The 24502-nt window shown below is 40.8% G+C and overlaps 1 protein-coding gene across 6 annotated transcripts in view; it reads left to right on the forward strand.

Moving 5' to 3' along the window:
* NUP214 (nucleoporin 214) overlaps positions 1-24502 on the forward strand; it is a 111682-nt gene that overhangs the window by 11396 nt on the left and 75784 nt on the right. Inside the window, exons 1-10 of one of the 6 annotated variants that reach the window (XM_030818052.1) lie at positions 9-97; positions 2608-2734; positions 3849-4010; positions 7736-8210; positions 9625-9800; positions 10972-11069; positions 13826-13912; positions 14118-14267; positions 15237-15395; positions 23031-23134. In XM_030818052.1, the coding sequence (XP_030673912.1) occupies positions 2689-2734; positions 3849-4010; positions 7736-8210; positions 9625-9800; positions 10972-11069; positions 13826-13912; positions 14118-14267; positions 15237-15395; positions 23031-23134 (1457 nt within the window). In that variant the 5' untranslated portion in view covers positions 9-97; positions 2608-2688. Of the gene's footprint in view, positions 1-8; positions 98-2607; positions 2735-3848; positions 4011-7735; positions 8211-9624; positions 9801-10971; positions 11070-13825; positions 13913-14117; positions 14268-15236; positions 15396-23030; positions 23135-24502 lie in introns of those variants that run through there. The other 5 variants (XM_030818049.1, XM_003276754.4, XM_030818050.1 and 2 more) reach the window with 5 other exon arrangements.

The following is a 24502-nucleotide window of genomic DNA, read 5'->3' on the forward strand; positions in this document are numbered from 1 at the left end:
TGAAAGAAAAACATGCAGATGACACTAAATTGTGATTGACCAGAAATACTTTGTTTGACTTTGAAAAACTGTCAGAAAGAGCAAAGCACCTTTGCATGTTAAGAACCTTCTTTCACATTGTCTTTCCTGCAGGGACACGGTGGGCCCAGGTAGTGGTGGTGCGCTTTCCACTTGTAGATTTTGCAGAATGACTATAGAGAGGGCACAACTAAAGAAGGGAAACTTCTTTTTAAAACTGCCTTGAACTTAAAAATCTTTAGTGCACCCTTGTAAATAAGAAGCAAGTGCTTCTCCTCCCCACATGGATACTTTGTGCTCCACCCATAGATAGGTACTTTGTGCCTCTTCAACCATTGGCATTTATCTGTCACTCTCTGGGTGGCCAGGTGACCCATTAGGAGGGGCATGGCTCTCATTGTCTAGGGGTGGCTGCTTTTGGATGAGGCCAGAGTTCAGCCATCTGATTTGCTGCTCTAGAACTATCTTAGATTGACCTCAGTAATAATTTCTTATTAGCACAAGTATTTCATATGTTCACACATTAAAAATACAATTTTATTTTTACTTTCTATCAAAATAATTTATGTTCATGTTTTTAAAAAGTAAATAGTAGAGAAGGGCTTATAAGTGAAAAGAATCACCCCGCCCTACCTGTTTGCTTTCTAGAGGGGACCGGTTTTAATTTGTAAACATTTTCTTATAATGCTGCCACCTTATCCCTAAAGAAAAATCTGTTTTATAACTAGTAATTGGTTATTAGTTTTAGACCTTACTGACTGTATGGCAAATGATGATCTGGCCCCCAGTCCCCTCCTTCCTCTCAAGAGTTATAGCATTGTTTGAATTTCTTATCTTGGTGAACGTTTGTAACTGTAATTGGTGTTTTTTACCCTCGTTTCTGGTGGTATTTTTTTTTTTTGAGGCCAAGTCTCACTTTGTCACCCAGTGCAGTGGTGCCATCTTGGCTCACTGCAACCTCCGCCTTCCTGGTTCAAGCGATTCTCATGCCTCAGCCTCCTAAGTAGCTGGGACTATAGGCATGCACCAACACGCCTGGCTAATTTTTGTATTTTTTAGTAGAGATGGGGTTTTGCCTTGTTGGCCAGGCTGGTCTCAAACGCCTGACCTCAAGTGATCCGCCCGCCTCGGCTTCCCAAAGTGCTGGGATTACAGGCGTGAGCCGTGGCTCCCGGCCTGGTGGTAACTCTTGATCTTCCACTTTGTGAGAGGAATGTCTTAGCACTCCCACCCTTTCCCTTAGTAGCCTTCCAGTTGTTATCTGTGTCTTCTCTTTTATAAAATTACATTCTGTCCTACAATGATTAAGTCGTCCTTATCTTGTCTGTAGATTGTTTTTAAAAGTTGAGATTGTTTTTGTTTAATATGAATGTGTCTGTTACCTGCTCCATAGCTAAGTCACACAGTGTGATTTCATTCCCTCTCCTGAACTGCCTGCCTGCTTGCTTTCTTGCTTGCTTTCTCTCTCTCGCTCTCTCTCTCTTTTCTTCTTCCTTCCTTCCTTCTCCTTCCTTTTCCTTCCTTTCCCTCCGCTCCCCTCCCCTGCACTCCCCTCCCCTCCCCTCCCCTCCCCGTAACCCAGGCCGGAGTGCAGTGGTATGATCTCGGCTCACTGCAACCTCTGCTTTCCGGGTTCAGGTGATTATCCTGCCTCAGCCTCCCATGTAGCTGGGACCACAGTTGTGCACCAACACGCCCAGCTAATTTTGTATTTCTAATAGAGACGGGATTTCACCATGTTGACCAGGCTGGTTTCAAACTCCTGACCCCAGGTGATCCACCTGCCTCAGCCTCCCAAAGTGCTGGGATTACAGGCATGAACCACTACATCCAGCCTGTTTTTCTTTGTTGGTCGTTAAGCACTATTCACCTGTGATTCATGCTTCCCAGTCTGGTCAACACTGAAAGTTAGGCAAAATGTTAGTGATTTTAAAAACCAAGAGTCATTTGTTGGAAGGAACAGAGCCTATCCAAGCCCACTTAAGCAAAAAGGGAGTTTTCTAGAAAGACTTAGTAGTTTCTCAAGGAATCTAGGGACAGGAAAGCTGACCAGTCTGAGGAACTGGTACCAAGAACTGGGAAGAAGAACTAAGGTTATCTCTGTCTCTATAGATGAGTGAGCACAGGGCATCTGAGCACAGGCCAGCCTTATATGCGTCTCTGTGAAAGACTGCAGTAGAGATCAGCTGGAGTTCCTGGTCCCAATCCAAAATGTCTAGGAGCAGGTATTGACTGGCTTAGTGCTGCTGTTGGATTTGTCCCTCATGGTCAGCAGTCTCCCTAGTTGTCATGGAAGATACCTCAGAAAATGTTCATGATAGTGGTTATTTATTCACAAGGCAGAGGCTTGATACATCAGGAACAGATAGAGAGGGGGTTGGTTTGGAAAATTAACTTCTCATTTGCTGGGGTACTTCTGACTTTTAGGCCATCTTCTCAGATTTCAGAGCCTCCTAGTCAACACATAAGTCTAAACCAAGTGAGGCATCTCTGTTCTCTCCTATTTGAACAATGTTAGGAGGAACCAATGCAAAGCTCTAACCAACATGGCTTTTTCTTCTTTTCTTTTCTTTTCTTTTTTTTTTTTAGATTAATTGGGAATCTTGGCTACTGGAAGATTCTAGTCGAGCTGAATTGCCTGTGACAGACAAGAGTGATGACTCCTTGCCCATGGGAGTTGCCGTAGACTATACGAACCAAGTAGAAATCACCGTCAGTAAGTGTAGCCTGGTAGTTAGTGCAGAAGTAGTCTTCTTTCTAGTTAGGGTTAATACTGAAACACCAGTTACATGTTACTGACAGAGTCTACTCTGCTGGGCACTTGTAGCTTCTGGCAGCACATTTCTCCCTAAAGAGTGGTAATAGGCTGCGTTGTAACAACACTGAACTGATTTGAATGGATATTCATTGATGAGACCAAGGCCAAACACTGTGTGTATGTGTGGGTGCATGTTTGCACACTTGCACATGTCTGGGTGTACTTTAGAATCTGGATTTTGTGGCTTGGTTTCTTTGTCCAATCCAATTCCTTGGTGACCTCCCAAAGAAGCAATACCCGAATCTGGTACTGCACACCAGTACTTGGTTTGAAGGCAAGGATTAGAAAATAGAGACCTCAGGCCCATGGTTTCCAAATAGGGCCTGGATATGTGTTTTGAATAGATCTTCCCTGCAGTAGCTTGGCCATGCTGTAGTCATTGAAATGTAAAAGTGCCACAAAAGAAACAGTCTTTGCCATCTGGTACTTAAGTTTAGAAAGGTGTCCCCGTCAGGCACCATTAAGTTGCTTGTTCCTTCCCTGGTTAGGCAGGAGTATTTATTCTGATCAGCTCATTTGCTCTGATTCTCTTTTATAGCCTTAATTGATAAAATACATACTTGTAATTCAACTGTGAATGAGGATAAAGTAGTTTGACTCATCTTTCTGTGTCCTACTGTCCATTCGAAAGAGTCTAGTCTCATTTTCCTACTAACCTAAGTACTTCTTAGATACTCTTGTCTTGGTCAGGGGAATGCCAAGCCTACCTCCTGAACACTGAGACACTCATAAAAACTGAGGGACTTTTGGGAGAGTCAGAGCTACTGCAGGACTGATGGAGCTTCTAGGCAGGGCCCAGCAGTTTGGTGGCTATCTGATAGCGGCAGGAGCTCTCTTTAGATAGCTGGTGCACGAAAGGCTGTTGAGATATAAAATCAGAACAAACTAACTTGAGCTGCTATTCAGATGAGTCCCTTAAACCCTCTTCCTGTTGAGGGCAGTCTTTGCCTTCCGGGCTCAGGCCCTTAAATTGACTTGGTTCTTTTATTGCTTTTGTTTTCTTTTTTAACAGGTGATGAAAAGACTCTTCCTCCTGCTCCAGTTCTCATGTTACTTTCAACAGATGGTGTGCTTTGTCCATTTTATATGATTAATCAAAATCCTGGGGTTAAGTCTCTCATCAAAACACCGGAACGACTTTCATTAGAAGGAGAGCGACAGCCTAAGTCACCAGGTATGTGCCTCTGCCTGCTTGCACAAGAGTATTTCCAAGAATGAACATGGTGTGAAGACACATAGTGATTATCTTTACCAGCCTGGTCTGTCTTAGGAAGACACACACTAATCTTTTTTTTGAACATGCATGCACATATTTGCCTTCCCCTACCCTCGAGCTTTATTCTGCAGCCATTACTTTACTTTGGAGATGAAGGAAGGTCAACCAGATGATTTACATCCAGTCATTTACCAACAGTTTTCTAAGACCCTATATTATGTGATGTGCATCCAAAAGACATTGTGCTTAATCATGGGGGTTGGTTAAAGAAGTGATTGTATAGTCTCACAGTGAAATGCCGTGTACCAATTATAAATGTTACATTTATTGATAGGGAAGAGTGAGTGGAATACATCACAAAAAAAAAAACCACTATTCTGTGTGATCCTTTTTGTATGAGAAAAAAACATATACATAGAAAAAAAACTTGGAGATGGATTTAAAATCTAAATGGTGGTTATTTCTGGGTGATGGGAACATGGAGATTTTTGTTGTTTATATTTTCTTGAGGTTTTTTTCTCCTTTTTGAAACATTTCTTAAGTAATAGATGTTTATTGGAGGAAAATGAGAGTGTACAAAACAATGGTCACAGTCAACATTTTGGTACCTATCCTCCGTGAAAATGAATGCACACATGTAAATACTAGTCTGTATTTAAACAATTTTTACAGTGACATTTGTATCACTTGTGAAAAGAAACTTTTTTTTTTTTTTTTTTTTTTGTGGAGACAGGGTCTTACTCTATTGCCTAGGTTGGAGTGCGGTGGCATGATCACAGCTCGTGTTTTCTTTATGTGAATTAGGTTCCCTGTTTATTAGTCCTGAAATTTTAAAATCTCAATTTGTATGAGCTTTTTAAAAAATAGAAAACATCTTACTTGTCATTTGCTATGGATCTTTTTTTAGTTCATTACCATTTAGTTATTATACCTGAGTAGCTATTTTTTACACAAATCTTAACCTTTTCCCTTTGTGATTTTTTTTTTTGGTCACTTCTAAATTTATCAAGGTGTTAGACTCTGAGACCTAACATCTATCAATTTGCCTCCTTTGTTTTGAGATACCTGTATTTATGTGACTTTCTATGTGTCTTAATCTCCCAGGCTCAGGCAATCCCACCTAAGCCTCCCCAGTAGCTGGAACTACAAGCATGCGCCACCATATGCAGCTATTTTTTAAATGTTTTATAGAGATAGGGTCTTACTGTGTTGCTCAGGCTGGTCTCAAACACCTGGGCTCAAGTGATCCTCCTGCCTCGGCCTCCCAAAGTGCTGGGATTACAGGCTTGAGCCACCGCGCCCAGCCTTATGACCAGTTTCTTATCTAAGCAAAAATGTATGACCAGTTGGTTTGGATAAGGTTAGCAATAACTTAGGGGTATATTCTGTCACTGCATCCCAGTGCACAGTGAGTTGTATATCACAAATAGAGCCATTCAGATACTTGGGCCCTAACAACTGGCAGCACTACCTCAAGTAATATACCAGATGGCTTGAAGAGTGTTGTATCAGGGTAGTCCATTATTCATAGTGTGTGTACTCTTTGTGTTGGTTTTTTTTCCTCCTTACTCAGCCATGAATAAAGGTACCATGAACTACTATACCCAGCTGCCCGGTGTGTCTGTAATAAGCAGAGCAGCCTGTGAGATTAGGAGCCTCTGGGACGAGGTTTGTTTCTGAGCCTTTGCTACTAGCCCATTCAATGCTGGAGCACAATCAGAGGCCAGTTTTACTGTTAGCCTTTCCTAGAGAAACTCCCCTCTTCCTTCACAGTTGGTCCAGAGGTTATAGTTGTGTTCAGATGTGTGGAAGAGAGCCCCTGCGGGGAGAAAGTCCGTCCCATCAGCTAAGTCTAGCTAAAGCCCACTTCGTGGGTTCAGAAGACATTAATGGTTCCACCTGTTTCTACACTGCAGTTCTAAGGATGCTGTATTAATCAGAAGTAGTAGTAGCATGATGGTTTTCCAATAATCAGTTCTGTTTTCAGTGGAAAAAATGCTTTTGATTTATTTAGGGTCTGGTATATATTTTTGATATCAGTTTACCTAATATGCATGAAAGTGTTAAACATCTATGTATGTCTTTACAGAAGTTAGTTGTAGCTGGTTCCGTATCTGTTGTATAAAGAAGTATTAACAGAATAGGTTTGCTTGCATTATACTCTCATCAATGTGACAGTTTACTTGGATTTTTGTTTTCAGAAAGTGGTATTTTCATACTTGTATCCTAAGTATTACATTGCATTAGACAAAGTGTCTTCCATGAAGATAAACTGCCATCTTAGCTAATTTGGAACAACCAAGTCCTATTAATATAAATAGAAAATATTGACACAAAGAATTCCTTTCTTATTTAGTTGGTTATTTAATTTAAAGATTACTATTTTTACCTTATGGAAAGTTTGGAAAATAGAAAAAAAAAATTATTCATTTTTGAGACGGGTCTCACTCTGTTCCACAGGCTGGAGTGTAGTGGCAGGATCTTGGCTCGCTGTAGCCTTTGCCTCCCAAGTCCAAGCGATCCTCCCACCTCAGCCTCCCGAGTAGCTGGGACTACAGGCACAAGCCATCACACCTGGCTGATTTTTGTATTTTTTTGTAGCAACAGGGTCTCACTTTGTTCCCCAGGCTGGTCTGAAACTCCTGGACTCAAAGGGTCCTCCTGCTTTGTCCTCCCAAAGCTCTGGGATTACAGGCATTAGCCACTGCGCCCAGCCTTCCATTGACTTTTTTTTTTTCTTTTTAACCATTTGGATTGCATTAAATATCTTTTTCATTTTTTGCATTATGTTTGTAAGCTTTATTCTTAGAAGAGGAATTACTGGGTCTGTGTTTTATGTTTTTTTATACAATGCCAAAATGTTTTCTTAAAAAAAATACTAGTTACCTACCAGTGATAAAAAGTTTCAGGTTTGTTTTACCTATCCAAACATAAGGGGTTATACATATTTAAATTCTTATAATTTAGAGAACAAATTAAAAATGTACCTTGTTTATATTTCTTTGATTAGAGAGATTGAATGTGTTTTCTTTATGTGAATTAGTTTCCCTGTTTATTAGTCCTGAAATTTTAAAATCTCAATTTGTATGAGCTTTTTAAAAAATAGAAAACATCTTATTTGTCATTTGCTATGGATCTTTTTTTAGTTCATTACCATTTAGTTATTATACCTGAGTAGCTATTTTTTACACAAATCTTAACCTTCTCCCTTTGTGATTTTTTTTTTTTGGTCACTTCTAAATTTATCAAGGTGTTAGACTCTGAGACCTAACATCTATCAATTTGCCTCCTTTGTTTTTGAGATACCTGTATTTATGTGACTTTCTATGTGTATTTATCTGGAATTACTTTTAGTGAAATAAGGTGGAGGTCTGAATTAAAACTTTTTCCCAGTTGTTAATGAAATGTTGCAGTGACTGAACTGTTCTGTGTGCCATAGTAGCACTGAGAAGTCCATGAAGTCCAATTATTCTAATGTCTTTCCTTAGTTTTCTTTCAGTTTCATTTATCTCATGACACCTGAAAACTCCAGCATTAACTGTGTTCCATGTGTTCTTTTTGTTTCTTAAACTAGTAACATTTCTGGCTTTATTCTACCACAGATTCTTTTTCACTTGCTTTCTGTTATGTGAACCTCCACTGTTACAGTGTTAACATTTTCCTTCCTTTTTTTGTCACTGCAGGAAGTACTCCCACTACCCCGACCTCCTCTCAAGCCCCACAGAAACTGGATGCTTCTGCAGCTGCAGCCCCTGCCTCTCTGCCACCTTCATCACCTGCTGCTCCCATTGCCACTTTTTCTTTGCTTCCTGCTGGTGGAGCCCCCACTGTGTTCTCCTTTGGTTCTTCATCTTTGAAGTCATCTGCTACGGTCACTGGGGAGCCCCCTTCATATTCCAGTGGCTCCGACAGCTCCAAAGCAGCCCCGGGCCCTGGCCCATCAACCTTCTCTTTTGTTCCCCCTTCTAAAGCCTCCCTATCCCCCACCCCTGCAGCGTCTCCCGTAGCTCCATCAGCTGCTTCATTCTCCTTTGGATCATCTGGTTTTAAGCCTACCCTGGAAAGCACACCAGTGCCAAGTGTGTCTGCTCCAAATATAGCAATGAAGCCCTCCTTCCCACCCTCAACCTCTGCTGTCAAAGTCAACCTTAGTGAAAAGTAAGTCACTTCTAAAGTTTGATTCTTCTGTGAGTTGGGTAGAAATATTGGATGTTATTTACTAAAAGTAGAGTCACTCTGAGAGGAGTTAACTGAGTAGAATTTTTTTACCCAGGGTAATATTTGCAAATGGCAAAAATTTAACCAACATAAAATACTGGCATTTCATCAGTGGGTAGAATCCAGAAGGGTCTCTTAGCTAGCATTTTATTTTTTTGACTACAGAATTTATATTCAGGTATTTGTTTTGCTTTTTTACATTACAAATGTAGGAAATATTCCTTATTAAAAAAAGAAGCAATCCAGAATATGCATCCTGGAAGGGAAATGAATCCCTTGTAGTCTTTTTTCCTCCCTGTGTCTACCCTTAACTCTCTCTGAACTGCTGTCTACACAGCCACAAAGTCATCTCGTGACACTGTAAATCGTTAGGTGATTCTTCTGCTTGACAGTCCCTATGAAGCCCCATGGCTGCTCACTGCTAATTCTTAGGTTGGTATCCAGTTTCCTCCAGATCTGGGTCCTGCAGCTCACTAATTTCTTATATATTTACTTCTTTATCTGCTTGTTCTTTTCTTCCCACTAGAATGTAAGCTTTTTGAGGGAAGCAGTCCCTTGTATCTTGTAACCCCTCCCAAGATAACCATGAGTTTCCAGGATTACCACGAGTTCCCAAGATAACCACCGAGTATAAGTACTACCAGCTTTTTCCCTGCTTGCCTGTACTATCTGTTGTTGCTATGGTGGTGCTGCTGCCACCACAGTTACTGTTAATATTGAATTGGCACACATCCACTTCATGCTAAGGGTTGCATAGTGTTCCATTTTGTTGGCTGCACCACAGTTTATCTGACCAGTCATCTAATGCTGGATGTTTAGATTGTCTACAGACTTTTGCTCTTTAGGTGGAACCGACTTTACATTTCCTTTAGGCCATAAGTATCCCAAAGACAGTGACCTGCATTCCTCTTCCTTTTTCACTCCCCAGAGAAGGTGCTCACTCTCAAAATGAGTTCTCAGTAATTTCCTTGGTAAGAGAAAGTACTAACTCTCCTAAGCATAATTGTGTCCCACCTCCTGTTTAAAACTCAGCTGGAAACAATAGTATTTCATATCATGATAAACTTGGTATTTCATATTGTGATAAACTTAGTTTTGTCATCCAGTTAAGTACTTGATATTTCCCCTGAATAATTAATTCCTAAATAAGCAGACAATAAGATAAATGTTTCCTTGCAGCTTTCACCTTTTATAAGAAATAGCTAAACATTTTTGTTTCCTGAAGGCAAAAAGTATGTTATCTTTGTAAGTTAACATAAAAGATAATAAGTTATCTTTTGATGACATTGCTCATGCTAGTGTAAAAGAATCTTCTAGCAGGCTCTTCTGAGGCCTTCAGGCTGCCATTTTTTAGGTTTACTGCCGCGGCTACCTCTACTCCTGTTAGTAGCTCCCAGAGTGCACCCTCGATGCCGCCATTCTCTTCTGCCTCCAAGCCAGCTGCTTCTGGACCGCTCAGCCACCCCACGCCTCTCTCAGCATCACCTAGTTCCGTGCCATTGAAGTCCTCAGTCTTGCCCTCACCATCAGGTATGATTTTAAACAGACAACTTTAGACCTCAGCCCTGCCTTCTCAGATTAATGGTTTTAAGTGTTAAGAGTTGTAGCTAACATAATTGGGCAAGGTTATTTTTTCTTGCTTCCTGTATCATACATTAATGATTAATGTGCTGTGATTTTCATACTCTGAATTGGGAGATTTGCTCTTGCTTAAATGCTGCCACGCTTCTCTCTGAAACTTCTTATGGAGCTAAGTGTACTTAATGAGTCAAAAATGTCTTGCTCTTGGGCATTTATTTTCATGTGGAGCCTGCCCTCCATGAAGAGCAGTTACAGAACAGTTAAGAAGCACAGGCACAAGAATTGTTTGGCGGGGTGCAGTGGCTCACGCCTATAATCCCAGCACTTTGGGAGGCCAAGGCAGGTGGATCACCGGAGGTTAGGATTCGAGACCAGCCTGGCCAACATGGCAAAACCCCATCTCTACTAAAAATACAAAAATTAGCCAGGTGTGGTGGCGGGTGCCTGTAATCCCAGCTACTCGGGAGGCTGAGGCAGGAGAATCACTTGAACCTAGAAGGCAGAGATTGCAGGGAGTCAAGATCACGCCACTGCTCTCTAGCCTGGCGACAAAGCAAGACTCTGTCTCAAAAAAAAAAAAAATAGCACAGAAGAGAGAGTACCTGCAGTGACTATATTCATATTTTCGCAGTCAGTCATACTGTAAGCAGGAAGTTTTGTTTTGTTTTTTGAGACCCTCTCACTCTCTCACCCAAGCACATCACTGCAGCCTCTACCTCCTGGGCTGAAGTGATCTTCCCACCTTAGTCTCCCGAGTAGCTGGGACTACAAGCGTGTACCACCACCGTCGGCTAATTTTTAAATTTTTTTGTAGAGACAAGGTCTTACCATGTTGCTCAGGCTGGTCTCAAACTCGTGGGCTCAAGCAGTCCTCCTGCCTCAGCCTCCCAAAAGGCTAGGATTACAGGTTTGAGCCACCATACCTGGCTCCTAAAATTTTAATATATTTTTTTCATTATCTTAGAACAGAGGCTAACACAACTCACTCTTTAAAATAAATCATGAAAGTGGGGCCAGGGGCAATGTGTAACTTAATTTCTTAGATTTGGAGAAAGGACATTTGTGATAGGAGAAATAAAGGTAATAAATGCCATCTATTTTAACTGACTTCTTTTTCAAGCAGGACGATCTGCTCAGGGCAGTCCAAGCCCAATGCCCTCAATGGTACAGAAATCACCCAGGATAACTCCTCCAGCGACAAAGCCAGGCTCTCCCCAGGTATGTTTAAATTCAGCTTGCAATGTTTGTGTTTATTAATTTACTGCCCCAAGCATACCTGTGAATAAAATGAGTTTTCATGTTTTATAATTCAGACCTTGGACATAGTAATTGGGACTATGTGATAGTAAATACCAAAGTGCGAGGTTTGAATTCTCATAAAAGACATTTAGCTATTTTAATTTTTTATTCATGTATAATACACATAGAAAAAAGTACACATGATACATGTACAGCTCAGTGAATTGTCAACAACTGAACATACCTTGGTAACTAGCATCCAGATCAAGAAACAGAATTTTACGAGAACCTGGCTGGGCACAATGGCTCATGCCTGTAATCTCAGCACTTCGGGAGGCCAAGGTGGGCGGATCACCTAAGGCCAGTAGTTCAAGACCAGCCTGGTCTACATGGTGAAACCCCATCTCTACTAAAAACGCAAAAATTAGCCGGGCATGGTGGCACGCACTTGTAGTCCCAGCTCCTCGGGAACCTGAGACATGAGAATCACTTGAACCCGGGAGGCGGAGGCCAGAACCCCAGAGTTCTTTTTCACCTGTCCCTTTCTAGTCACTACTCTTGCCAAAGAGTAGCTGGTTTCTTGATTTCCAACAGCATAGATGAGGTTAGCCTGCCTGTACCTCCTATCAAGTGGATTTGTACAGTATGTATTTTTGTATCTGGCTGCTTTGTTCAACATTATGTTTGTGAGATTTATCCATGTTGTATGGAATTTATTGTGTGATTATATTACAAGTATTTGTTCCACTCTGATGGGCACTTGAGTAGTTTCCAGGTTTAAGCCATTGTATGTAGTACTGCTATGACCATTCCAGTTGACATCCTCAGTGAACACATATGCAAGTTTCTCTTGGGTGTATCCCTATGAGTGAGATTGCTGGGTCATAGAATCTGCATGTATTCCTCATTAGTAGATTCCCACCAAGAGTGTATGAGACTTCTGGCTGCTCCACATACTTGCCACTCTTGGTATTTTTCATCTTTTGTTGTATGGTTTTGTGGTTTTAATTTGTATTTCTCTAATGATTAGCAAGCTTTTTAAAAGATGATTATTGGCCATTTGAATATTTTCTTTTATGTTGTGTCTGTTCATGTCTTTATTCTGTTTTTCTGTTGGATTGTCTGGCTTTTTCCTTCTGATTTTTAAAAGTGAGTTCCTTAATACACACACACACACACACACACACACACACACACGCACACACATACAGTGCAAACATGTTCTCACTGTGAATTGTCTATTCATTGTCTTTTTTGTTTCTTCGATGAATACACGTTCTTCATTTTAATATAATTAAGTGTATCAGTTTTTTATTTTATGATTAATGCTTTTCGTGTTTTAGAAATAATTTTCTATTTCAAAGTCAAAAAGATGTTTTTCTAAAAGCTTTATTATTTTATCTTTCATATTTAGATTTGTAGTCCATCATCTCAGTTTATTTTTATGGTGTAATGTAAAGAGAATTGTATGTCAGTTTCCCACGTGATTACTTGAGTGCCCTGAGAACAAGAATTATGTCTTTTCCTTTCTGTGTCCCCCTAACCAACCCTTCTCCTACCCTAACACACATCTGTACTAGGTACATAGTAAGTGCCCAGGTCACAGTTCACGCTTGTGGCATGATGCATGACATACAGTGTTTGTCAAATAAATGTTTGCTGTTAATGAATGCTGATGCAGTCTAAGACCTCTCTAGTGTTAATCGTTGTAAGTATCAAACAGTCTAAAGGACATTTCAAATTATAGCATCTTTAAAGCAGAACTCTTGATTTCTGTCTCACCTAGAGGCTAGTCCTTTTCCAATGGGTAAGTAGCACTAACAAACCAGATGTTTGCACAAGCCCCAAGCCCCGAAGCATCCTAGATCCCTCTCTTCAACAGTACCTCTCCCCAGTCCAGGCTGGCAGGAGGTCTTGTCACCTCCACCCTCTGCTGTGTCACATGTCATAAGCCCACAGCTCTGTCCCCCTGCTAGCATCCTGTGTCAAGCTGTTGCCACCTCTCACCTTGTTAACCTCTCGACTACTCTCTCTGCTATCCCTGCTCTACATGGCAGCAAGAGGAATCTTTTAAATCATAAAGGAGATTTAAACTCTCCTAAAACACCAGTAGTAGCTTTCCAACACGTTTAGAATAGAACCCAAACTCCTTGGTGTGACCTTATATGACCTACCCCGGCCTGCCTTCTTGACTCTACCCCTGCCCTCTCCAGTGCCTCCCCTGACTTCACAGAGCCCACATTTACTTTTTTTCTTTGCTAAGGTTTCTCCTGCCTTGAGACCTCTGCACTTGCCTTTCTTGCTGCCTGGCAGGTGCTTCCTGAAGATCCCATAGCTTGCTTTCTGCTTGCAGCCTCCATTCAGATGGCAGACCGCAGTGAGGGCTTTCTTGGCCATCTCATCTGAAGTAGTGCCCTCTTTTATTCTCTTTATGTTTTCCTGTTTGTTCTCCAACTGAAATTATCAGATGTGTTTATATTTTATTATTCAGCATGTCCCAGTAGGAGGTAAGTTCCATGAGAGTTGGGCCCTCATCTACTTGTTCACCTCTACCTGCACTAGAACATGACTTACACAAAGTAGAGACCCTATAAATAAGGGTTCGTCACAATGAGTGAAACAATGACCATGTTACAGGAGCGCCACTCCCTGTGATAGGCACTGATATAATTGCTTGTAGAAGCTATGACTTGTAGTATAGGATCAGTTTTTAAACCTTTCGCCTTCCGTTTCAGGCAAAGTCACTTCAGCCTGGTGTTGCAGAAAAGCAGGGACATCAGTGGAAAGATTCAGATCCTGTAATGGCTGGAATTGGGGAGGAGGTAAATTTGTTTCCTGAGGATGTTTTTCTGGAAGTAGCTGACAGACTTGGATGGGTCAGAGTGCCAACCCCTATATGACTAGTTAGTTCATTCTAGCGCTGAAGCATGGCCCATCCCAGCAGTCTGAGCAGTTAGTAAGCACGGTAGCAGTGACATTACTGTTTGTCCTTCATACTAAGTAGTTCCTCACTTGTGGCTTCTACAGATTGCACACTTTCAGAAGGAGTTGGAAGAGTTAAAAGCCCGAACTTCCAAAGCCTGTTTCCAAGTGGGCACTTCTGAGGAGATGAAGATGCTGCGAACAGAATCAGATGACTTGCATACCTTTCTTTTGGAGATTAAAGAGACCACAGAGGTTTGTGTTTATGAATACTTTTCCTGAGTTGAATTGCATTTAACAATTTTTTTTCTGCTAGTACTCCATGGGGGTATGTACTTTATTTCTTCAAGGACCACCGATGTTTTTTTAACGTGGCTGAGTAGCTTGCCTAGAATCCCTGAGTTCAAATCCTACCTTCAGCACTTAATAAATTATGTGACTTTGGGCAAGTTAACCTCGTTACTCTATTTTTCAATTTTCTCATCCATAAGATGGAGTAAGTTTCTACCCCTTTGACACATACTGTACACTCCATAAAATTTATTATAGTTGTTAATTTAGGTATATTTGAAATTTTACTATCTTAAATAGTGTTAGATTTTTTAAAAAGGATATTTTAGGACATATGCAGTATGAAAGTATTAAATGCTTGGTGTTAATAGTGTTAATTATTGTTACTGTTATTACTGCTTACTGTGTGCCAGGCACTGTGCCAAACATATCACTTGTATTATCTCACTGAATCTTCACAACTTTGCTGTGTCATACATACTGTCACCCTCTCTATTTTGCAAGTCAGGAAACTGAGGCTTAGGTAAATTTGTCAAAAGTCACCCACTTAGCAAGTGGTAGTGCCAGAATTCTGCTTCAGACTGTCTGATTCCAGAGTTCGGGTCTTAAATAGTGTGTTTGGAAAGAGGAAAGTTCTTTAGAGTGTTAGCAGTAATTATCTTCACATAGTAGTATTAGAGCTACTGTCCATGCCTTTTGTATTTTCTGCATTTTCAATCATTAGAATGTATTTTTTTAATGGGGATAAAAAATATTAAAAAAAGAACATTAGTGTCTTTCTAAACAGTTAAATTCTTTTTTTACATGAGTTAAATATATTCAGACGTTCATTGTGTTCAGTGAGTGTTTGAGAAACACCACCTTCCTTGATCCAAACAGAAAGATTTGGACTTAACAACTTTTTGTATCAACACATTATTGTACTTTTTCTAGTCGCTTCATGGAGATATAAGTAGCCTGAAAACAACTTTACTTGAGGGCTTTGCTGGTGTTGAGGAAGCCAGAGAACAAAATGAAAGAAATCGTGACTCTGGTTATCTGCATTTGCTTTATAAAAGACCACTGGATCCCAAGAGTGAAGCTCAGCTTCAGGTAGGAGATCTATGTAAATCTATTTAAAAGATTTAAAAACAAACTCATGTAACAATTGCTACCTCTTTTTGCGTATAGGTTTGAATGATGGCTCTTTTTGAAGTTGTTGATTTTCTGCTTATAATTTACCACATTTCCTGTAAAATTCCTTAACTGTGGCAAAGAAAACAGTACACTTCATATAATTATGTAATTTTTTTCACTTAAATAATAGATTTTTTTTTTTAATACTTTTTTTCTTGAGACAGGGTCTTCTCACTCTGTTGCCCAGGCTAGTGTGTAATGGTGTGATCACAGCTCACTGCAGCCTTACCTCCTGGGCTTATGTGATCCTCCTGCCTCAGCCTCCTGAGTAGCCAGGACCACAGGCATGTGCCACCACACTTGGTTAATTTTTAATATTTTTTTTTTTTTTTTTTTTTTTTTTTTTTTTTTTTTTTTTTTTTTTTTTTTTTTTTTTCAGGTGGAGTGGGGCGATCCGGCACTGCAGCTCGCCTCGGGTTCAGCATTCTCTGCCTCAGCCCCGTACTGGACTACAGGCGCCGCAACACCGGTATTTTTTGTATTTTGTAGAGACGGGTACCTGAGCCAGGTGGTCCGATCCCTCCCGCCCCCCCCCCCCGCTGGACAGCTGACCCCCCCCCAATTTTTATTTTATAGAGACCGGTGTTACTATGCTGCCCAGCCCAGGCTGGTCTTGAACTCCTGGGGTCAAGCAGTCCTCCTGCCTTGGCCTCCCAAAGTGCTGGAATTACACGCGTGACTGGCCAAAATTCTTTATTAAACCTTAAGCTTAATAGAGAATACTCTGTTGAAACATGTAAGTTGAATTATAAATAATAATTATTAAAGTGGCAACTATTTCTTGAGTGCCATTTAATCTGCTAGGTGTTTCTTATGCATTATTTCTAGACTTCAAAGCCAGCTGCTCTGCAAGGTAAGAGTTACTGGTCCCTGTAGCCCATTATACAGGTAACTGGAAATTAAATTTCATAGGCTAAGTAGCTTGTCCAAAGTCATGTTGGCTAGGAAGTGGGGAACCAGAATTGAAACCTCCATTTGCCTGAGCTCTTTTCTGTATGCCACACTTAACTTTTCTCTTGAATTCTTATTTTTTTTTTTTTTTTTTTTTTTTTGAGACTGAGTCTTGCACTGTCGCCCGGGCTGAAGTGGCACCATCACAGCTCACTGCAGCCTCAACCTCCTGGGCTCAAGTGATCCTCCCACCTCAGCCTCCCACATAGTTGGGAGTACAGGTGTGTGCCACCACACCCAGCTGATTTTTAAATTTTTTGTAGGGATGGGGTCTCACTACGTTATCCAGGCTGGTCTAGAACTCCTGAGCTCAAGTCACCCTCCCGTCTTTGTAATCCCAAAGTTCTGGGGTTACAGGTGTGAGCCACCGTTCTTAATTATTCTTAATCTCTGCTTTTGCTAATCAGATTTTGCTTTCCATCTTTCAGCGTATACCGAATCATTGTGTCGCTGGCCTTAGTGTGGGGGTCCTCTTCTGCTATCTCACATTTGTCTGGAATTCCAGCGGGAAGGGTTCACTGGCATCTCTGGTCTTCCTCATGACATCTGTGGGGTTTGCAGGTGTGATGAATCATTCTTGCCTCAGAGAATTTGAGGCCTCAAACTTTATTGTTCCCCAGTGTTTCTGTCCCACACCTGGTCAACTTACTGAAAATTTAAAAAAAAAAATGGTTCCTTCTTCAAGAAAGATTGCAGAGCCCTTGCTGTGATCTGCAGCCCTCTGGTATTCCTGATGCGTCCTCCTTCCACTGTGGATATTACTTCAGCAAGAGAGTGCTGCCTGCCTACTGCTCATCAAATTACAGGCATCCGCTCTGCATCCGAGCTACGTGTTGTTCCTATGTGCCTTTCCACGTCTTTCTCTATTGACAAACTAAGAGGAAAGCATACAGCTTTAGGGGGACACTTATTCAGGAGGGAATAATTTTCTTTTTTCATGGTGCTAAGTAGATAATACTAGTTAGCATGTATTGAGTGTTTACTATGGACAATGCACAGATGATGAAACCAAGATAACTGAAACTACCCAGGTTTTACCACTAATAAACCTTGAAACCTTGAACCTGGGCAGTCTGACTCAAGAGCCTGTGCTCATACTCAAGAGTCTGGTTTACAGTTCATGCAGGTTTACAATTCACTCAGGTTTACAATTCCTGCAGTTGGGTAAGTGACAGAGAGAAAGACAAACATGTAAATGTAGTGTGGGATATGTTGCTATGGGACCACAGGTGAGGGAGCAGCTGAGCCAGAGAAAAGAAGTATTTGTGATAGGCTTTAAAAGAAGAATTGTTTTTGGCTGGTGGGCACAACTGGGAGGGCATTCCAAAGAAACAGCAGCAGCTAACGCAGAGGTGTGGTTGTATCTGAAGTGATCAAAGGAAAGAGCCTCCTATGATCATCAAGTATTGAGTTGAAAGTTACATTTGCTACTAAGGTTACTTCTACTTCTCTTGAATCAGCTTGGCTCTTTTAAAATTACATTTTCTCTTTTTCAGATAGGACATAGACCCTTATCCACAAATTAATTTTTTTTAAATTTTTAAAAATTTCAATAGTTTTTGGGGAACAAGTGGTGTTTGGTTACATGGATAAGTTCTTTAGTGGTGATTTCTGAGATTTTGGTGCACCGATCACCCAAGCAGTGTACACTGTACCCCAATGTGTAGTATTTTAGCTCTTACCGCCCTCTCTCCCTTCCCCCCAAGTCTCCAGAGTCCATTGTATCATTCTATCTATCTATCTATCTATTTATTTATTTATTTATTTATTCAGAGACAGTCTCACTCTGTCACCCAGGCTGGAGTGCAGTGGTGTGAGTGGCGTGATCTTGGCTCACTGCATCCTCTTTCACTGTGTTGGCCAGGCTGGTCTTGAACTCCTGACTTCAAGTGATCTGCCCATCTTGGTCCCCCAAAGTGCTAGGATTACAGGCGTGAGCCACCACGCCTGTTCCATTGTATCATTCTTATCCCTTTGCATCCTCATAGTTTAGTTCCTGCTCATAAATGAGAACAAATGGTGTTTGGTTTTCAATTCCTGAGTTACTTCACTTAGAATAATGGTCTCCGCTCCATCCAGGTTGCTGCAAATGCCATTATTTCATTCCTTTTTATGGCTGAGTAGTAGTGTGTGTGTGTGTGTGTGTGTGTGTCACATTTTCTTTATCCACTCATTGATTGATGGGCATTTGGGCTGGTTCCATATTTTTGCAATTGCGAATTGTGCTGCTGTAAACATGCATGTGCAAGTGTCTTTTTCATGTAATAACTTCTTTTCCTCTGGGTGGATACTCAGTAGTAGGATTGCTGGATCAAATGGTAGATACTTTTAATTCTTTAAGAAATCTCCATATTGTTTTCTGTAGTGGTTGTACTAGTTTACATTCCCAACAGCAGTGTAAAAGTGTTCCCTTTAAACCACATCCACACCAACGTCTATTATTTTTTGATTTTTTAATTACGGCCATTCTTGCAGAAGTAAGATGGTATTGCATTGTGGTTTTGATTTGCATTTGCCTGATAATTAGTGATGTTAAGCATTTTTTTGGATGTTTGTCAACCATTTGTATATCTTTTAAGAATTGTCTGTTCATGTCCTTAGCCTACTTTTTGATGGGATTGTTTGTTTTGTTCTTGCTGATAGGTTTGAGTTCCGTATGGACTGTGGATATTAGTCTGTTGTCAGATGCATAGTTTGTGAAAATTTTCTCCCACTCTGTGAGTTGTCTGTTTACTCTGCTGATTATTTCTTTTGCTGTGCAGGAGCTTAATTAAGTCCCATCTATTTACCTTTTTGTTGCATTCGCTTTTGGATTCTTGGTCATGAACTCCTTGCCTAAGTCAATGTCTGTAACAGTTTTTCTGATGTTATCTTCTAGAATTTTTATGGTTTCAAGTCTTAGATTTAAGTCTTCGATCCATCTTGAGTTGATTTTTGTATAAGATGAGAGATGAGGATCCAGTTTCATTCTTTTACATGTGGCTTGCCAATTATCCCAGCACTATTTGTTGAATAGGGTGTCCTTTCCCCCACTTTATGTTTTTTGTTTGCTTTGTTGAAGATCAGTTGGCTCTAATAATTTGGCTTTATTTCTGGGTTCTGTATTCTTTTCCATTGGTCTGTCTGCCTATTTTTGTACCTGTACCATGGTGTTTTGGTGACCATAGCCTTGTAGTATAGTTTGAAGTCAGATAATGTGATACCTCCAGATTTGTTCTTTTTGCTTATTCTTGCTTTGACTATGTGGGCTCTTTTTAGTTTTATATGAATTTTAGAATTGTTTTTTCTAGTTCTGTGAAGAATAATGATGGTATTTTGATGAGAATTGCATTGAATTTGTAAATTGTTTTTGACAGTATGGTCATTTTCACAATATTGATTCTACCCATCCATGAGCATGGGATGTATTTCTTTCTTTCTTTCTTTCTTTCTTTTTTTTTTTTTTTCGAGATGGAGTCTTGTTCTGTCACCCGGTCTGGAGTGCAGTGGCGCGATCTCGGCTCACTGCAAGCTCTGCCTCCCGTGTTCACTCCATTCTCCTCCCTCAGCCTCCTGAGCAGCTGGGACTACAGGCGCCCGCCACCACACCTGGCTAATTTTTTGTATTTTTAGTAGAGACGGGGTTTCACTGTGTTAGCCAGGATGGTCTCAATCTCCTGACGTCATGACCCACCTGCCTCGGCCTCCCAAAGTGCTAGGATTACAGGCGTGAGCCACTGCGCCCGGCTGAGCATGGGATGTATTTCTATTTGTTTGTGTCGTTTCCATTTGTGTCGTCTATGATTTCTTTCAGTAATGTTTTGTAGTTTTCCTTGTAGAGGTCTTTTGCCTCCTTGGTTAGGTATATTCCTAATTTTTTTTTTTTTTTTTTTTTTTTTTGCTGCTATTGTAAAAGGGGTTGTTGTTTATTTGATTCTCAGCTTGGTTGCTGTTGGTGTATAGCAGTGCTACTGATTTGTGTACATGAAAGTTTACTGAATTCGTTTATCAGATCTAGGACCTTTCTGGATGAGTCTTAAGGGTTTTTTAGGTACATGATCATAACATCGGCAAACAGCGACAGTTTGATTTTCTCTTTACCAGTTTGGACACGCTTTATTTTTTCTCTTGTCTGATTGTGCCAGCTACACAAATAATTTTGAAAATACATTTAAACATAGTAAGATCTCTCTACAGATATAAACTGCTTTTCCTAGTATATAGCACATTATCTCCATTTGTAGACATACTTAATCGAATGCCTCAGTTTTATTTTATTTATTTTTTTATTTTTTATTTATTTATTTTATTTATTGCTATGTAGCCCAGGAGTGCAAAGGCTATTCACAGGCATGATTATGGTGCACAAAAGCCTCGAATTCCTGGGCCCAGGTGATCCTCCTAACTCATCCTCCTGAGTAGCTGAGTCTACAAGTGTACCCCACCACATCTAGCTCTGTTTTTTTTGTTTTTTTTTTTAATTTTAGACAGGGTCTTTCTCTATTGCTTGGGCCAGAGTGTGTGGTGCGGTGGCACGATCCTAGCTCACTGCAGCCTTAAACTCGGGCTCAAGTGATCCTCCTGCTTCAACCTCCTAAGTAGCTAGGACTACAGGCACACACCACCATGCCTGGCTAATTTTAAAAATTTTTAGAGATAGGGCCTTGCTGTGTTGCCCAGGCAGTTCTCGAACACCTGGGCCCTAGCACTCCTACTGATTTGGCCTCCCAAAGTGCTGAGATTACAGGTGTGAGCCACTGTGTCTGGCCTTTTTTTTTTTGAGACAGAGTCTCACTCTGTTGCCCAGGCTGGAGTGCAATGGTGCGATCTCAGCTCACTGCAACCTCCGCCTCCTGGGTTCATGCAGTTCTCCTGCCTCAGCCACCTGAGTAGCTGGGATTATAGGCGTGCACCACCACTCCCAGCTAATTTTTGTTTTTTGTTTTTTTGTGTTTTGTTTTGGAGACAAGGTCTCACTCTTTCACCCAGGTTGGAGTGCAGTGGCATGATCTCGGCTCACTGCGACCTCCACCTCCCAGGTTCAAGAGATTCTCCTGCCTCAGCCTCTGGAGCAGCTGGGATTACAGGCGCGTGCCACCACACCTGGGTAATTCTTGTATTTTTAGGAGAGATGGGGTTTCACCGTGTTGACCAGGCTGGTTTCAAACTGCTGGCCTCAAGTGATCCACCTGCCTTGGCCTCCCAAAGTACTGGGATTACAGGTGTGAACCACTGCCCCCACTCTAATTTTTGTATTTTTAGTACAGATGGGGTTTCACCCTGTTGGCCAGGCTGGTCTTGAGCTCCTGACCTCAAGTAATCCACCCGTCCTGGCCTCCCAAAGTGCTGGGATTACATGCATGAGCCACCATGCCTGGCCTGTTTTTTTGTTTAGAGACAGAGTCTTGCTCAGTTGCCCAGGCTGGAGTGCAGTGGCGTTATCTCCCTCCAAAGTACCTGGGATTATAGGTGTGCATCACCATGCCCAGCTAATTTTTGTATTTTTAATCAAGGCGGGATTTCACCATGTTGGCCAGGCTGGTCTGTGGAACTCCTGACCTCAAGTGATCTGCCCACGTCGGCTTCCCAAAGGGCTGAGATTACAGGTGTGAGCCACAGCGCCCAGCCACCTGGCCTGTTTTTAATTTTTGAGAATCAAGTTGCATAGCCATGAAGGTTAACAGTCGCCCAAAATTTAAGTAAAATTATTGCAGGCCTATAATAAGTTAAATAGCTGAAATTTTAAATAGTGACAGATTCAGTTTTTAGTGCTGATAGTGTTCTTTGCTTTTGCAAACAAATAAGTATTTCTCAAATGGGAAGATGACTTATATGTTCTATGCTGTGAATAGATAGGTTTAGAATTATTTTCAGCACTGTTTTGTCTCCATTACAGTTAATTTTATGGGTGGGAGAGCAAAATCTAAATGGATGCGCTGTCTGAGTACCAGAATGGAATGGAAAATTCTCAGACCATGGAACTGAGAAATGAGAATTAAGCAAGAACATTTGTTCCCTGGGGGCCTAGGCAGACACACCCATTCTGTTTCCTTTTTCATTCTGCCACCTCTGCCTCCTGGGTTCAAGTGATTCTCCTGCCTCAGCCTCCTGAGTAGCTGGGATTACAGGCACCTGCCACCCTGCCTGGCTAATTTTTGTGTTTTTAGTAGAGATGGGGTTTCACCATGTTGGCCAGGCTGATCTTGAACTCCTGACCTCAAGTGATCTGCTTGCCTCAGCCTCCCAAAGTAAGGAGCCACCACGCCTGGCTGATTTTGTTTTTCATTTTAATTATAAAGTTTTTTTATGTAACTTTTTTATTTGTATACATTATTAGAGATAGAGTCTCGCTATGTTGCCCAGGCAGATCTTTAACTCCTGGCTTCAAGCAGTCCTCCTGCCTTGGCCTCCCAGAGTGTTGGGATTATAGGCCTGAGCCACTGCACCCGGCCTCATTTTAATTATATAGTTTTAATAATCATATTAAAACCTATTCTGTTTTCCTTGTTCATTATGGTTCTTAATATAGAAATATTTTAGAATTCTTTTGACTGTTTTGATACGTCTTCCCCCAAACTATCAGAAAAATGAGTCATTTGCCTTTTAATTTTTTTCTTATAGGAAATTCGGCGCCTTCATCAGTATGTGAAATTTGCTGTCCAAGATGTGAATGATGTTCTAGACTTGGAGTGGGATCGGCATCTGGAACAAAAGAAAAAACAAAGGTGAATGAGATCTCTCATCTGCAATGTGTTGGAATAGATATTGCTATTGCCATTTCAAAAAGGTGATTTAGGAACATATGAAAATCCCTGGCCGAGCACGGTGGCTCACACCTGTAATCTCAGCACTTTGAGAGGCCAAGGCGGTGGATCACCTGAGATGGGGAGTTCGAAACCAGCCTGACCAACATGGAGAAACCCTGTCTCTACCAAAAATACAAAATTAGCCGGGCATGGTGGCACATGCCTGTAATCCCAGCTACTACGGAGACTGAGGCAGGAGAATCGCTTGAACCCGGGAGGTGGAGGTTGCAGTGAGCTGAGATCGTGTGCCACTGCACTCCAGCCTGGGCAACAAGAGCGAAACTCCCATCTCAAAAAAAAAAACAAGAAAAGAAAAAGAAAATCTCTACAAAATGTTCATTCTTTTTAACAGTCATTCTACTTGAAATATTTTTCTACAGAAACAACAAATGATGCTCAGTAATTTACATAAAATAATTCATATTGCAGTATAATTTATGATAGTGAAAAATTGGATTCAACCTAATTATCTAAAGGTACAGGAGTGGCTAAATAAATATGGTCCCTTTTTTTCTTAACTACAGAATACCCTGTAACCATTGACTAGCGTGTTCTCCAGTAAATTATGTAATATATTGAATACATATTCTGTATTCTACAAAATGTATGAATATATAATTATTTCGCTATAATTATTAGATGTAATATAAAAATTTAATAAGTAAAAAGACAAGCATATTGGCTAATAAGAATGTGGAGGTACAAAAGTAAATAGATGTAACAAAATATTCCTAGTTATATCTGCAAAACGGGATTAAGGAGAATTTTCCATAATACTCTTCTGTATATTTCAAATTTTCTTTTTGAGAAAACATTTGTAATTAGTGTGGATAATTTAAAAAGATGAGAGAAATGATGGCAAAGTAATGGGAAAACCTTTTAGCATAGTTTTTTATCCCTAGATATTTGGTTTTAAGCCACATATTTTCCACAAGGAGTAGAATGCCATGCACCATGAGAGCATGAAGTGCCCATTAGAAATTTGAAAAATGAATCAGCCATGAAATGTTAGATTTCTGAAACACCTACACTTGATTAATAGATTAGCTAGCCCTGTGTGAAAACAAACCAGAAATGGTCTGTTTGATGTACTTTTCAGTGGGACAACCTGGGTGTGGTATCAGGGACAGGACTATAATATGCTTATAATTTAGTAAGCAGAATTCAATAAATTACATTGTGTTATGTGGAGAAAGGCTAAAAATCCCAACTGGAGGACCCTTAGCTTGCAGCATAGATAGGTATAGGGAGATAGAAATGAGAAGCTCTCCTCCCCCACTATCTAAG

This window comes from Nomascus leucogenys, chromosome 8 (genome assembly GCF_006542625.1).
Source record: "Nomascus leucogenys isolate Asia chromosome 8, Asia_NLE_v1, whole genome shotgun sequence".
NCBI classification, from domain to species: domain Eukaryota; kingdom Metazoa; phylum Chordata; class Mammalia; order Primates; family Hylobatidae; genus Nomascus; species Nomascus leucogenys.